This window comes from Rhodamnia argentea, chromosome 9 (assembly GCF_020921035.1).
Source record: "Rhodamnia argentea isolate NSW1041297 chromosome 9, ASM2092103v1, whole genome shotgun sequence".
NCBI classification, from domain to species: domain Eukaryota; kingdom Viridiplantae; phylum Streptophyta; class Magnoliopsida; order Myrtales; family Myrtaceae; genus Rhodamnia; species Rhodamnia argentea.
This window is the reverse complement of record NC_063158.1, coordinates 23,935,318-23,950,972: the sequence shown is the minus strand read 5'-3', so window position 1 is coordinate 23,950,972 and position 15,655 is coordinate 23,935,318. Positions and strand designations below refer to the sequence as shown.

The following is a 15,655-nucleotide window of genomic DNA, read 5'->3' as shown; positions in this document are numbered from 1 at the left end:
ATGGACAGATTCAAAGTCGCCCCACGCCGAGCCACGCCAAACGTCGATACGAGAAGATACAAAGACACAGAAGTATAGCGGATGGGGGCCCTCGTGTTCGTCTCCTACTTTTGTCTCTCTATGGAGAAGATTCAATTCTCATCAAGAATATAGCGAGATATCAGATAAGTCCTAAGTGCGACATTTTTGTATGATTGTAAAGTCCGTGGAGCTTTTCTTACTTAGAATTACGTTCTCACTCGCCATGAAAAGATTCCCTTGCCGCCACATTTCTCCCCGTGATTCTTGCTTCTCCAATCTGACAATGGGGACATTGGCAAGGTAGGTTGCTGGCTAGATTAGAAGGACTGCTCGTGTGAACTGGAGGCCAATCTGATAAGGACTGCTTACGTAAATTAGTAATCAGCATGGTCTCGGAGTAGAATTTGGAATCAGAGAATCGGACAAGTTGGCAGTCCGGTTTTAGGTTTTAAGATGTGCAGGGTGGGTTCTAGATTTCATAAATTAGAGATACGGTTACCGACGATAAATTTCAGGCTCCGGGTGGAACCCGAAATAAGTTTTTGTATTTTTCTTACTCTATGTGTCTTTGCAATTAGCGTTCAATCCGAAACCACTAGTTTGAGCTTCTATTTACGGCGATATACATGACTTAGACTTAGACTTTATTAAGTTTCATATTCTTCGTATGTCTAAATATGAGTTGTGATTAATGGATTGCAACAGAAACTGATGATCATTAGAGGTGATGATTTAATACAATCGTTCAATTAAAAATACATACGGAACTTGAGTAGACCTTAGAATCGACCCTCGAATTTGTAACGGGGTAGCTTTCAAGTTTCAGGATATACAAGGTAAGTTCAAAATTTCAAAAATCGAAGAACCGATTCCGATAGATAGGTTCGAGATTTCAGGTGAAATGTGGATCGATCTTGGAATCGCTCACTCCTAACGTAAATCGTCGCTCTGCATGTAACTTTCATGAAAGCTAATGGGTTTCGTATTTATGAAACTAGCACGAGCATCCCTAGCTTATATGCTGATGTATAAGTCATTTCGAGCAACAACATCAAAAGACATCGCTCTTGGGTGGCTGTGCAGACGGAGTCAATGAGGAATAATAAGCAAAGGTCTGGGCCTACTTCGTGTTGGTGACTCGCGAGTCATTGTTCTTCAATAGAAAAGTATCGCCGAGAGGCAAATCTATTCTATGACCATAGAAGAATGTGGAACCAAAAAGTCATGGATGGACACCACCAGCAGAATCATCTAGTATAGAAAAGTACCAATTATTTTAAACAATACTTATACCACGTGATTCGTTAAATAATGTTGTTCATCCAAATTGAAAAAAACATACACTTGAGCTTCGTTTGTTTTAAGAAAAATGAATGATTTGAAAAATATTTTCCTAAAAATCATCGCTCGTATCGCTTGAAATAATTAATCAATCATTAGCGATAATATTTATGTCTAAATGATTTTGTGGATAATTAATTTTTTTTTCTCATTTATGTAAGTGATACAAGCAATCATTTTTATGAAATTTTTTTCGAAATCATTCATTTTCCAAAAAACAAACGGAGCATTAAACCGGTTTTGTGTTGTCACCGTAACGTTCGGCCGGGAGAGGTCCTGCCGAGCGACATATAAGCACTCCGAAGGTGTTGGAGTTGGCGAATACTTTGGGGATCCTTGTTTCTCACACCGGGCACGCCCACGTGAGCTTAAGAAAACCGAAGTATGATCCGACGATATGTGACCCATGCACATGGGATACGGGGGTTCGAGGGTAGCGCCCCCGACACGAATGTCCCGCTTCCCGGTCAGCGGGCGGGAGTTCAGCTCAACAGGTTTGAGCTTTTGTTTAAGTTAACTCATTTGTTGAGGGATTAAAGGGGTTTCGAATAGATTAGGTTTTGGGCCCGTTTAGGACATATATATATTTGCTCATTTTTTGGCTGATCATTGTAACGAGTTGCGCGGCTGTAAACCAAAATCATAGTGAAATTTCTTTGCATGACGTAACCCTATTTTGGGGTGAATTTGGGTAAACCATGTATCGTCTATTTTTCTTCTATTATCTGTGCGATCATTTTGAATCGGTTTACGATAGATCTTCAAAAGGGTCGTCATTTTGTGTGGTTAGTGAGAGTGCTCTTTTAGGAGACTCAGTTCAAATAAACAAGGCCGAGCTTTATAATCATGTTGGCATGTCGTATGTGACTTTTTCATATGGTATGCAAATTATTGTCGTGTCGAAGAGTAGGTGTAGTAGCAAAAAAGATGACCAATTTTGACAATAGGCCGCCCCTATAGTCTAATTTAGTGTGCCAAATCAACAGCCATCAGTTTGTTTCTATCATTGTTGTTGCTTTCCATGGGGTTTCTCTAATGCCTCATTTTAAATAATATTCTTTCTTAATCGATCAACTGATCTTGATCGTGCCCTTTATTCATAATACATACATACATAAATATATTTAGATATAAATCATAATAAAGCATCCTTCTAGATTGAATTCTTAGGTGTATGTGCCAAACATTTTGTTGATATCATTCCAATTATGTGCCGACAATCCTTTTTGGGAAGTGGCTGAGAATGTCGTGCTTCTTTATCTTTATCTGCCGGCCCAAATTGACGGCAACTCCATGTCCTAGAGCCTGCCAAGAAAAGATGTTCAAGAATGCAAGATGGGTTGCCCCTCTTGACATCTTCAAACTAAAAGCTTCAAAGGCAAGAGATGCTCCTAACTTTTGCTTTCATAGTCTTTGGGACCAACATTCCCATTTGCTTTTTTTTTTTTTTAAATTTGTGCCTGCGCTATGGAGAGTTGCAATGCTTGGTATTAGGCAAATATGACACGACCTGGCAATTGAATCCATGGGATGGGGATTCTTTAAATTTAGTGAGCCAATTCGATTACAAAACTTATCTGTTTGGAATAGTTGACACGTAGACAAGTTGAAAATTAAGTGTCGAGATTCACCCATATCATTAAAATATTCACATTCTATCAAATTATGAACTGTCATGAGTGGCTAATAGGTATGCGGTCCTACTGGTAAAGGGATTGGGGGGGTGGGGACGCTAGCTCTTATCATAAGTGTGGGGTTCGACTCCTGCGCTCTGTAAAGAGGCATAGTAAAAATCGGAGAGAGCAGAGTTAGAGATAGGACATGAAAAAAAAAAATATTATAAGTGGCCATTGCAGTTAGGCCTAGGAAGTTGATTGTCAGTGGCTTGAGACCAATGACCTTAGGTATGAGCTCGCGACCTCTCACCACAATTATGAGAGAGAGATGATGCCCTAGCGTGGCAAGGGTGACTGGAATTGTCTCAATGATGGCTAGGGCTGAAGGTGGGGGCGGGCTTAGTCGATCATACATGCACCACACAGGTCGGGAGCAGGAGGAGGGAAAAAATAAAGTGGTCGAACTTATTCTAGCAGGTCAAATCCAGCTTTGGTCTCCGAAACCTTGCCAAGTTTTCGATACGATCATCGAACATTTTCTATAGGAAAAGTAGTACAAAAAAATCTTAAATTTATTATACTTTTGTCAATTCTAATTCTAAACTTCTTATTTGTGTCAATTGAATCCTAAAACTTTTTCACGTTTTTCTAATTAAGGCTATTCAGTCAATTTTGACTGAAAATCGCTGACCTAAATGTTGACCATCTCACATGGTTTAACCCACACCGATAAGACAATAATATTTTAACATTATTTTATTATTTTATTTTTATTTTTTCTTTATTTTTTTTTTTCTCTTCTTCCTCTGCCGGTCGTTGAGCCTCGGCAATGGCTAGGGACCGACTGAAGGCAACTATCGGTGATACCCTCGCTGAAGGCTAGTGAGGGTCGGCCTTGATAGCTTTAGGTGAGGGTTGGCCTAGCTAGAGTCCGGCAAGGTCCCCTCTTGCCTGATCCCAATGAGGGTGACATTGCCGATCGCTGGCCATGGCAGAGGCTCGGGCATTAACGCAGGAAGAAGGAAAAAATATATAGAAAACAAAAAGAACAAATAATAAAATAATAAAAAGTTTGAAAAAATATTAAAAATTATCCATGTCAACATCAACCGAGCCATGTAGGACGCTTGACGTCCATGTTAGCGATTTTCGGCCAAAATTGACCGGATTGATCTAATTGGCAAAACCTGAAACTGTTTAGCATTCAACTAACACAATTAAAATATTTAGGACTGAATTGAAAAATACGCAATAAGTTAAGGACTTATTGGATAATTTTCCTTTTTTTTTTTGTATAATTAAGTCCTCTAACTCACTTGATTTTTAAAATCAGTTTTTCAAACTTACTCAACATGTCCAATTTGTTTTTTTTGTCACCACATTTGTCACATCGTATCATATAGGAATAAGGGTAACGACATGGCCATCCTTCTCTCCACTTGAAATAAGCAGTTTCAAACTCAAATCAACATATCATTGATTATGTAATCCTATAAAACGTATGTATACATCTCCAATGTATACCCAAAATTCAATTATCAAAAGTTTCTCTCTATCAACTCTCTCATCCTACTCGATGCAAACCGAGGGACCTGGAAAACATGCTAACAAACCAGTGTGAGCAGCCACCGCTCACCGAGTAGTGAATATCTCTTCTAAGCGGATCGAGCATCCACTATGTATATTTACACAGAACATAAAAGCTCATAATCCCACTAAATATGAGTCATATTTTATCAATAAAAATTTATACGTATCAGAGATACTCATTGTAAATCAACAACATCGAATCATACATCAATGGCCTATTTCATTGATTAATCTCATGTTACACATCAATGGTCTATCCCATTGATAAATTTCATATTACATGACATCTCAAGGCTCTACAACGGCGTTTGGTTGCCTGGATTTCTAGTCAGGATATGACTGGATAGGATATGATAAGAAATCCCATAATTTTCTTATATCCTATCTACTGTTTGGTGAACTACTGATTTAAAGTCAGATATCTTTATATCCTATCCCATTCATTATTTGGGAGAAACTGAATATCCATATAAACGACATATATGCCCCTGTGTAGCGCCCATGAAAAATATTGATCTTATTAATCTAAGAAATAGCAACCCTGCTTAATTCTTTAAACACCACAACAACTATAAAAAAAAAATGGTCTAGACTTACACAAGAAATAGCACATTCATAACATATATGATTCCGAGAAATAGAAAAAAGAACAATTATCCAACGTTGTCATTTTTATAAAACAACAAAGGCAAAATGACAATTACTTACAGACAAAATTAGGGACAACTTTCCCTTTCCAACTTGCACAAATGTACTGTGACTCATTGCTCCAACCATGCCAAACTCACTTAATACCGCACAAACTATAAACCAAGCTCCAAACTTCACACTAAGTTACACATTTAGAAAACAAATCATCAGTCTTTCCCATCCATCATCTCTTGAAGTAGTTGTTCCACAAATATCTTCCTATCTTCTTCTTGAAATCCAAAAAATAGTTGAATGTTCTCAAACCACAAGAAGTTCACAAAAAATTGTTCGACTCTATGTGAAGATTATTGATGCCAAAATTAGGGAACTTTTCTTCAAACCACTTCTCTAAAATAATCATGTAATCACTCTTGAACCCTTTATCATCTTTCATTCCTTGCGCAACTAGTTCTTCAAGACCATCTAGAAGCGCATTTTCTTCATCAACTGTCCATACATGTCGGTCTCTCTTTTGGTCCCCTTCCACTGAGTTTGACTAAAATCTCCACCTTCCATTCCTAAACAAAAACAATCTTTGGTGATTGTTGTTTGCATAACGAATGGATATGGACAGCATGCATGAAAATGAATCCGACAAATTTAAGTCAAATTTCTACAAGCTATCTATCAAAAGAATTTTGCCATACCAAATAGAAAGGGGAAATACAATATAGACACATTGAGATTATAAACATTTAAGGATGAATCAGAAACCAAAAGCCAAGAGAGAGCATGCAGCACCACATGTTTAGGTGGCTAACAATCATTGAGGCAACTTTGAAAAGCTATTTCACACACCCTTCTCTTCTGGTATAGCAGGAAAGACCAATTTTATACTTCTAGTTCGTAGGAATATTAAATGCAATCTGTTTTGTGTATAAGGGTTGCAATTTTAGCACAGGGCTGGGTACCTCTTAGTACATCCTTCAAACGATGAAAAAAATAAGAACGACTTCGATTACATTAAACCAACATTGCAAGTTTTAATAGTAAAAGAGCAACTCAACGCACGAAGTTCGCACATTAAAGGGACTAAGCAGAGTAGAACATTCCAGTTATCCTATTTGTGAAGGTGCAGGTATCTTGACTTAATCATGGACCTCGGGTCATCATAAAGCAACCCTTTTATTTTACCGAACTTGACACTCCTACAATTCCTTACTTTTCTAGTAGCAGCAGATCATCAATAACTTAACGTGGATGGACTGCAATGTACCACAGAAATCATGAGTGCATAAATCAACTCTCTGACCATAAGAAGGCCCTATCAGGAACTACCAATAGATTATTAATTAAATGCCAGATCCTCAAAATGTAATTAAAGGAACTCTACCCGTCTCTCTCTAAGGCTATCCTAAATTCCAAAATTCAAGATCTGCCTAAAGGTAAGTAGATTGTTTACTCTGTGGCCAAAAAGAAGTAGATTGGTTGCTCAGACTAATTCTTTCTGGTTAGCATTGATCTTGTACGAAGTGATCTCAATCGTTGTAGAAATTTTCTGGTATAAAAATAGCTAGATATATGAAGCTTAATAACAGCAAGTAATCGTAAGATGTGTTTGTATGATGTGTTTGTACGCAAAGTAATAAGAGAGACAAGACAAGACGTGGCACACTGATTTCTCAATTGACGGGGCAATCACAAATAAAATGATGGCATGTTACGATTCGTCAAGAACCGAACAGAGAGACTCGAACATAAATGAAAATTCGCAAGCAAAAGAAAAAAAAAAAAAGGGGAGAGAGAGAGACACAAACTTGCGAGGAAGCAAAATCGCCTGTGGCTCCATGCCGGAGATGGAACTTGAATTTGTTTGATTAGAGCTACGAAGAAGAAGATGGTTTTGCCATGATGTGAGAGATTAGTCATGCGTGTGAACGACAAAAAAGGAAAAGAAGAGTGTAGGATTTTCTTAAAAATAGTTGGACAAGAGAAATCCTATCCTGGTTTACACCACCTCACTCCCTAGGATTTTTTTTATCCTATCTATATCCCCTCTATATCTGACTTTATCCTGTCCTGAATAGCTTACCAAATATAGGATACAATAACTTTTATCCAGACGACCAAACACAGCTCAAAGGTAGATCCCATAAGACTCACACGTTGCCCTTAGCCTTTGCATAGTACAAGGCCCTAAAGGTGGCTCATGCGAGACACATATCCTTGTGTATCGCTCAACCCTTGTGCAGTATGCATACTTACAACTCTTCACTGGATTTGCAACAATCATAAACATCAATCCGTCATCCCCAATAATCCACAAAAACAATCCGAGATATGCATTATAAATCAATTTCTCAAACGGAATCATATAACATTTCACAGCATAATACTTTTCGTAAATCAAAACATTAATCTCCAATAACTCGGTTCATCAACTATTATGTCTTTCGTACAAACGAATCTCAAATCATTTAAGAATTCATTCCGTAAACCATATTTGAAAAGCAATTATATTGAACGTTTTACAGTATCATAACTAAAACGCTTCTCACACCATTGACAAATACACAAGGTAGTAAATGGGCGATTCATACTTTTATACCACAAAAAATGTCATTTCTTAACTCATAATATAACTAAACCAAGTTTTCAAAATATCAATTTAGAACTCGAAAAAGAGACAGCATTACTCACTTGTGAATGCCCAAAACTAAAGAAGGAAGGTTGCTCGAGTCAAAACACTCATATTCCTATCAATTAATTCTAAAACGATATGAAAAATCCGGGTAATAATTTCTTTAACAAATGATTCGATTTAACTATGCTTAATCACCAACCAACCGACTCCTACACGCTAATATAGAAACTAATTTATAACGAATGTTCATTGTCGATTACGCGTAAATCGCACACGCAATTTCAAAAATTCATTCCGATGAACCCGTACTTCAGAATCGATTTTCGTCAAATTTACGGCTCCACAACACCCACAACTATCATTTTCATATATACACACAGCTCGACAACTCCTCAATCTCAAACCTCACGGTTCAATATTCACATAACTCAAAATTTATGTCCCGAAAATTACTCCGATTAATTAAACAGTGGACTTGAATACTTACAAAGTGTTGCATTTGGAGTTGATTCGGCTTGTCGTGACGTTCGAAACGGCTACGTGCGAAAAATTCTCTCTTTTCTCCTTTTCCACTTTACGAGGCCTTCTTCTATTTTCCTTGCTTTTGCCGCCGCTGTCGTCTTCTTTCCTTTTACGTTCCGTTGCACCATCTATTGAGAAGAAAGGGAAAATGGGTTGGGCTTGGGCTTTATAATGGGTTGTGGTTATTGGGCCATATATGATGACATTAGTAAACGTTTATCAGATCAACTGGTTAAAAATTATGGTGCATGTCGCAAAATACAGATGAAAGAACCATTTGTCACTTCAGAATTAGACTCTTTTTTTCTGAACTTTCTTGTTCAGCTAGTCTGCAATGAGTCGACTTATTAGAATATCTAGGGGCAATTTGCAGTACCAAATTGTTAGCCGGCTCTGTGGGGCCACATGATCCTAACGATCGGTCCCTTGGAGAATTTCAGATTGCTGGGTGGTTTTGGGTTTCTCTCATCCTAAAAGCTAGCTTAAAGGATGAAACTTTCCCTCACACTCTTATAAACCGACCACCAGCCATTTCCATAATCGATATGAGATAACCCCAATACATGTCTATGAGGTTCCTAGCTTACCCGATTGAGATTCCTATAATAAATAAGAAAAGAAGGCTCAGGACAGCAATGGGGATTAGTGGCAATTGCCTTCAACAAGGAGGCAATGCGAGGAATAGCTCATTAGATCCATACCACTTCGAACTCCTAGTCTTAAGCAAACTGGCATCTACCTTGCCCTGTAGCCAGAATAGATAGATGAAAGGGGTTAAGGGAAAGCGAAGTTTTGAGTGACGGAGATGGAGATGAAACTTCTCTCATGGGGAAATCTAGCCTTTATAGTATGGTGTACATGCAATCGATGCCGGTGTCGCATGTCCCTGGCACCCATCTTCTGAAAAGGACATGACTAGATTGCAGAATCTGGAACTTTTTTACCATCTCTACCTTTATTTTCCATCCTTTTTTCCTGAGGTAGTTCTACCTTTTGGTAATCCTGCTACATTGCGATAATGATCACCGGGAGCACCCGCTAGACCAATTCTGTCTGCTCCGTTCTTCAACGTTTTCTGGCTCAAACCCTCTCAAGCTGCAACATATAGGGGACTTTGTGGCTTCGCAAATTCCATTATCCGTTTCTTGAAATTTGTTGTTATGTTGCAGACTAAAGCATGAATCCCGCTTCATTCATCTTAGTCCACTTTCTCTATATATAGTTTCTGTACAGGCCTGGCAACAATTACTAGAAAGTTAAAGAAGTCCTGCACCCATGAATGATAGCTTAGCAATCTTGGCGACCCTCCTATTTCTTGTCAAACTGCTACAAGTACTAGACAGATGATGTGAAAATCAAAGGGAAAAGTCATATATGGCATGAACCAACGGATTAGAGATTCGCCCGTCATTGTAAGGAGCTTTACAGGATTCCCACCAGATAATGTTGCTAATTGAAAAACAGAAAACAGCACGTAACACATCATTTTACGTGGTTCCTTTAACGTGAATTATGCCCGCTTGGAATAATTGAATCAGAAAGACTACAGACCAAGTTTTGTGAAAGGACTTGAAGTCTTTCGTTGTGTCCATGGTTGTGACGTCTTGGACGACCTCCATTTGAGGCTTGGCTGGTTCTCAGGTGCAGGCTCTATCAGAAGTAACTTCTACATTTCACTTTTCATTAGTTTCGCGAGGTCGCAAATAATGATTAGCTAAATTAAACATTATCATCAAGAATTCCAAGCTGCTTACCACTTTATTTCCATTACAGATTCAATCTTTTTCTGTTCACTCGATAGAGACTAAAACTGTGACATTACTTTCTATACTTCTATCCGACCTGCCAAATTGAGAAGTACTCATTCCCCACATTCTTGCTAAATTTGCATCTTTAATGCGTATATAGAATAGTAAGTAAGAGTTTTGATTATATGCCCATATGGCCAATGGCGGTATCAATTCCTCTAGGCTACAGCATAACCTTTACACCCGTTGACAAAGTGGGTCCAATGTATTCCTAGCCATTTGCTATTGTCCCTTAATGGACGGTTTGGTAGTGGGAATTCGGGAAGAACAGGACGGCCTTGTCGAGCACAAGCTGTTTTTCGTCGTTTTGTCTTCTTGGATTGTTTTATGCAGTTCAGGAGTTCCTTTTCAGGTCGTTGCTTTATAAATCATCAAATGTCGTAGTTTCAAACCGTAGCGTGTGGGGCATCTTTGGAGTCTTATGGATCTCTGGTTGCTGGTTTTTTACGCGGTCAGAATAGGAAGATCCCCTACTCCTGTAACAATATCGTAACACAAGAATGTGTCCTGCAACAGTATCATACACAAGCATGCACAAAGTATCAGGAAAATTTTCATCTTGCAAAAGAAAAAGAAGTTATCCTAAGATTCTTCATGAATAAAAATTGTGCATCATAAGATAAAAAGAGTGTCTATTCTTGACTCATCTCCATGGGACATTCATGGCTGCTTTTCCTTTTCTGTTGTAATGACTTGGTGTCAACCCTCCTTTTCTCTTTCCCGGCAAGCCCCTATAGGCCGACTCAACTTTGTTTTCAGCTTATTTCAGAGGGTGATTCTCTTGACAAATTCCAAAGCACCTATCGGCTAATCCTCCAAAACCATTTCTAAACATTGTTATTCTCTGTTGTTTCTTCGAAACTTTGATTGGCATTTTTACAATGCCCACAGGACATTCTCATCGACAATGCTTTCCGTAGAGTTAAAGTCAGAAGATTCTTCAATGTATTAAGAACCAACAATGAAAGAAGTTTATCTGATTGTTTTCGCAGTGCCTGATGCTTTAGTTACTAATATGATTTCAGACAATTGGAACTCTGGAAGAAAACAGGCAAAATTCAACAAGAGCACACGCACGACAAGGAAGAAAAAGTTCACCTGAGTTCTAGTTTCATTGATTGACATTACTGCGAAAAGTCTTGTGTAATGGCATTCCCTTTCTTGTTTCAAACTAGCCTCCTTAATCGAACAGAGCTTCTTGCTAAAGAGCAATTGCTGTACCAACACAGAAATTGCCAAATATTTGCCCACCCCAACTCTGGAATGACACAAACAAGTGAGGCCTTACTGCCACCCAACGTATTGTAATGTGCTATTGCACAACTTTATGTCCATACATTTCCAAGCAAGATTAAACTCGACTAAGGGGGAAAAAAACAAAAACAAAGGCTGTGCCTTAAAAACAGTACATGTAAATAAGATCATACTAGAACTCATTATTCACTCCATGTCCAAGACACGAGCTGCCTATAGTTTGCATCTCTGAGATGAACCTCCAAACGTATTGGTTTGGGCATCCTCATTTATCTGCCTTCAAGAGCTGTAAGAGTGACATGGTTGGCAGAATATTTCTTCTGCCTTTGTCTGGAGGAACTTGTGTCGGTGGTTGTTTGCCTCTCGGTGAATGCAGGTTTGTCTGGAGTAGGAAGACCAATGATTTCATTGTTAACCATTGAAATAACAGTTGAAATGGTAGGCCTATCTTTTGGGAGTTCTTGTGCACAAAGCAGCCCCACGGTTATGCACCTCTTGATCTCAACCTCAAAGCCTCCAACAGAAATTTTAGGGTCCACTAGAGCTAGTACATTGTCTTCCTCCCAATATTTCCATGCCTGCCAAAGAAAACAGAATTCAAGTCCAATTATTTTTGGAATTGAGTTGATGGAAATAGGGTGATCTCTCTGTTTGTAACAGCTTACCAATCCCAACAGGCTCAAGGATTGATCTTCCTCATTGAAGGTAGTGTTGTGTCTTCCACTTACAATTTCCAGCAATAGTACCCCGAAGCTAAAGACATCTGATTTTTCCGAAAACCGCCCTTCCATCGCATATTCTGGAGCCATGTAACCACTGCATTCCAAGAAACACTTTCATATTCCTTATGCTAGGTAGGAAAATTAAACCAGTAAGAGACTCATAATATAAGTAAGACTTACTAGGTTCCCACAACTCTTAGCGTATCTGCTTGATCTTCTTTTCCCCCAAATATCCTAGCCGTTCCGAAGTCTGAAATTCTTGGATTGAGCTCTTGATCCAACAGGATATTACTCGTCTTAAGATCTCTATGAATTATCCGTAGTCTGGAGTCACGGTGAAGGTACAGTAGGCCTCGACAAATTCCATCAATAATGTTGAACCGTCTTCTCCAATCCAGTTGCTCTCGTTTGAGCGGATCTGAAGTAGACAACAGAAGTGACATTCATAAAATAATGTGTTAGTTTTGTGACTAGAGAAGAGTTGAATGCACAAAAAGAGGTTCCCATGTGAACCAAAAATGTGAAGTATGTGCAATAGGAAACAGCTAGATACGCTTTAAACAGCTAAAATTATAAATTAGACCTCCCTATAAACTGTTATTCGATGATAGATCGAGGGAATGCTGCAAGAAATGGGATATTACCAAAAAGAAATGCATCTAGACCCTTGTTTGGCATGAACTCATAGACTAGTAGTTTCTCATCTTGTTCGGCACTGCATCCAAGGAGTCGAACTAGATTTCGATGCTGGACCTTCGAAATCACGACCATTTCATTAATAAATTCCTGCAATCCTTGTCCTGAGGCCCCTGATAGTCTTTTGACTGCTATTTCTTTTCCATTTAACAATCTCCCCTGTACAAAAGGACTTAAATGAGCTGCTGAAATTTGAAAAAAGAAAAAAAGAAGTAAAACCGTAGCTGCTGCCCTCTACATGACAAAGTATTACCTTATATACTGCCCCAAAACCACCCTCTCCTAGCTTGTTAGCGTCGCTAAAGTTGCTTGTTGCTGCAGCCAGCTCTTCCAATTTATATAGCACAAGCTCCTGGAGATTAACTTTGCGAAAGCTCTCTCCAAGCATGTTCTCACTAGAAGCCTCTGCAAATTGTTCTGTGTCTTTGCCTCCTCGTTTTTTGGACTTCTTCCAGGCGAAGAAAGCACAAATACTGAAAATAAGTGTTGCCACAACAACTGCAGTCGCTATAATTGCTCTTAGATCTCTTTTTCCTTCTGCATATCAAAATACGGACATACAATGATGTCTGAGATGGAAGCAGATATTAAGACGAAAAAAGAGTATTGTTTGGCTACCTTTCATCGGTCACAACTCCACCTGGAATATCACATAGATTGAAATTCCTAACTACCTAGCAGTAAGTCAGCGTTACCAGATTGATAGAAATTAAATTTAGGGATGAACTTACCAAGTTCTGTATGGGCCAGTCGAACATACAGAGTAGTACCTCCATTGGTAAACTGCCGTACGTCGGTTAGGTCTCCGCTCCAGTACATGCAACCCACGCCGGCATCAAAAGCATATGCTGCACACGAACAATTACTGAGGCACTGCTCTCGGCAATCATCTTCCAAAGCAGATGACCAGATTGCATAATTCGGCACTTTCACAGTCTCGAGCTTTACAAATCCATCCATTTTTCCTGCTTTAGTACTACCATTTTTCATCCTTTCACATTGCAGCAATGACCTCTTGACGCATCCGCTGGACCAATTCCCTCTGCTCCATTCTTCAACTTTCTTAGGTTCAAAGCCTCTCAAGCAGCTGCAAATTGGTGATTTCTTGGCATCGCAGAATCCAAACGACCCGCACTTGCCATAAACATCACATTCGGACTCTCGGGTTGACCAATCGATTCGCCAATGGTTATATTTTTCATCCCAGAATGGCTGCAACAACTCCCCATTTGACCTCATATAAAAGAACGACAAATAAGACACCTCCGCAAAATTGTAAGTCAGATAGGCAGTTCCTTCTTTATCATCCACTAAGCTAAATCCATCAAGATAGACTGATTGCATCTGGGGAATTCCGATGAAAACCTTACCATTCCAAGGACCACTCCGCCAATGTAGTGTAGTGCCATTCCAAAGGAAAACTTCAGGAATATTGAGCGGTTCAAGACTAATCGAGAAACTTCCAACCGATGGATCAGAAGGGCTCTTCCACGATGTGAGTACCTGTTTCTCATTTGTATTCTCATCGGTGATAAGCTTCATTTTTGCCATGAATGTATCACACATGTTCTGGAAACCTTCCCATACAGTTACTGTACCATTTGTGCCAGTATTAGAACTTTGTTTGAGCAAGACAAGATTTCCAGTATCTAACAATTGGGCTTTCGCATTAGCTCCAGAGGTGGAAACGTTTGTTGACCAAACTACTTCCTTCTTTCCATTCATTATCACGAGATTACCATCATTGGATATGGTCATGACGCCAGACGAATCTAAAACCGGCTTGTCCCTGTTCGCAACCCAAAATACGTTAAATTTAGGGATCTTGTTATGCCAAACTCCGACATACCGGTTTGTAGTTCCATTGGGGCTAAAGAATCCCAGCTTGTAGAGACCTCCACTTGATATGATACTTCCAGGGTCTTGGATGTACTCAGATGCTGTAATGACATCTCCTCCCATGCAAAATTCCGCAGCATAACGAAACAAAATAAAGAGAGAGAATAATATCCTTACTTTTCCCAGAAGTATCATGACTCCTTGAACCTTTCTTCTCAGCAACAACTGGTTTTGCTACCTTTGGAACATCAGGAAGACACAATCTGAAGTTTAGGACAGGAGGTGGAAATCACAAGTACAGAGAGAAAACCTTGTGGTTGAAGATAAAGGTGAACTTCTCCACTGCACAAGATGGGTTAAGCATCTCCATGAACAAATTTATATTGCTCTAGCAAGACGATTTTCCTCGTCAACTATCGCCATCATGTCATGATTTTCTCTCGCTAGTGGGTTGAAACTGGCCTTTCAAAAGTTTTCCACACGGTCGTCTTTGGCTCTCATCGACATTCTTGAAGTGTCACTTCACATTGACTAATGAGTCAACGATATTGATCTAGCGAGCCAAACGTGAGACCATTGACAACTAGTGCTTGAGTTCCTACGTCAGGATTTTAGCCCCATTGACGAGTTCAACTTTAGAAAAAGAATCTGTCTTGGAGAATTACCAGTCAGAGAGAGCCTGCCATGGAAATTTAAGATCGCTGCCTTCATCCAACGTTGTAGTCCCAATTGCTTTCCTCGTATATTGTCGATTCATGAACATTTCAATTGGACTGAGTTTCCAGTTGCTTACAACTAGTCGTACTGATCGCTTTCCTCGTATGAATGCCAGAAAAAAAAAGCATTCGAGTCTTTGAAAGTGACCAGTAAGAGAGAGCATGCCCTGGAAATTTTAGATTCTTGTCTTCATTCAGTATTGTGGCCAAAATTGCTTTCTGTGAATTGCCACATTCTTGGTAGGTTCATGTACAT

At 39.2% G+C, this 15,655-nt stretch overlaps 1 protein-coding gene across 1 annotated transcript; it reads right to left on the bottom strand.

The window, feature by feature from the left end:
• Positions 1-11,404: 11,404 nt before the first annotated feature.
• LOC115739793 (G-type lectin S-receptor-like serine/threonine-protein kinase At1g11330) lies at positions 11,405-15,177 on the bottom strand. Its single transcript, XM_030673053.2, has 6 exons — positions 13,576-15,177; positions 13,098-13,381; positions 12,793-13,003; positions 12,329-12,566; positions 12,092-12,242; positions 11,405-12,004 (listed from the first exon to the last, which is right to left on the bottom strand). The coding sequence occupies exons 1-6, from the start codon at positions 14,876-14,878 to the stop codon at positions 11,696-11,698; spliced, it is 2,496 nt and encodes an 831-aa protein (XP_030528913.1). The 5' UTR covers positions 14,879-15,177; the 3' UTR covers positions 11,405-11,695.
• Positions 15,178-15,655: the final 478 nt, after the last annotated feature.

Excerpts from the sequence above, each read along its gene's own strand:
- LOC115739793 (XM_030673053.2), bottom strand. The coding sequence starts at position 14,878 with ATGATACTTCTGGGAAAAGTAAGGATATTATTCTCTCTCTTTATTTTG. Across the intron at positions 13,382-13,575 it reads ACTGGCCCATACAGAACTTG|AAGGAAAAAGAGATCTAAGA; the intron begins GTAAGTTCATCC and ends TTTGATATGCAG. Across the intron at positions 13,004-13,097 it reads GTTTTGGGGCAGTATATAAG|GGGAGATTGTTAAATGGAAA; the intron begins GTAATACTTTGT and ends CCTTTTGTACAG.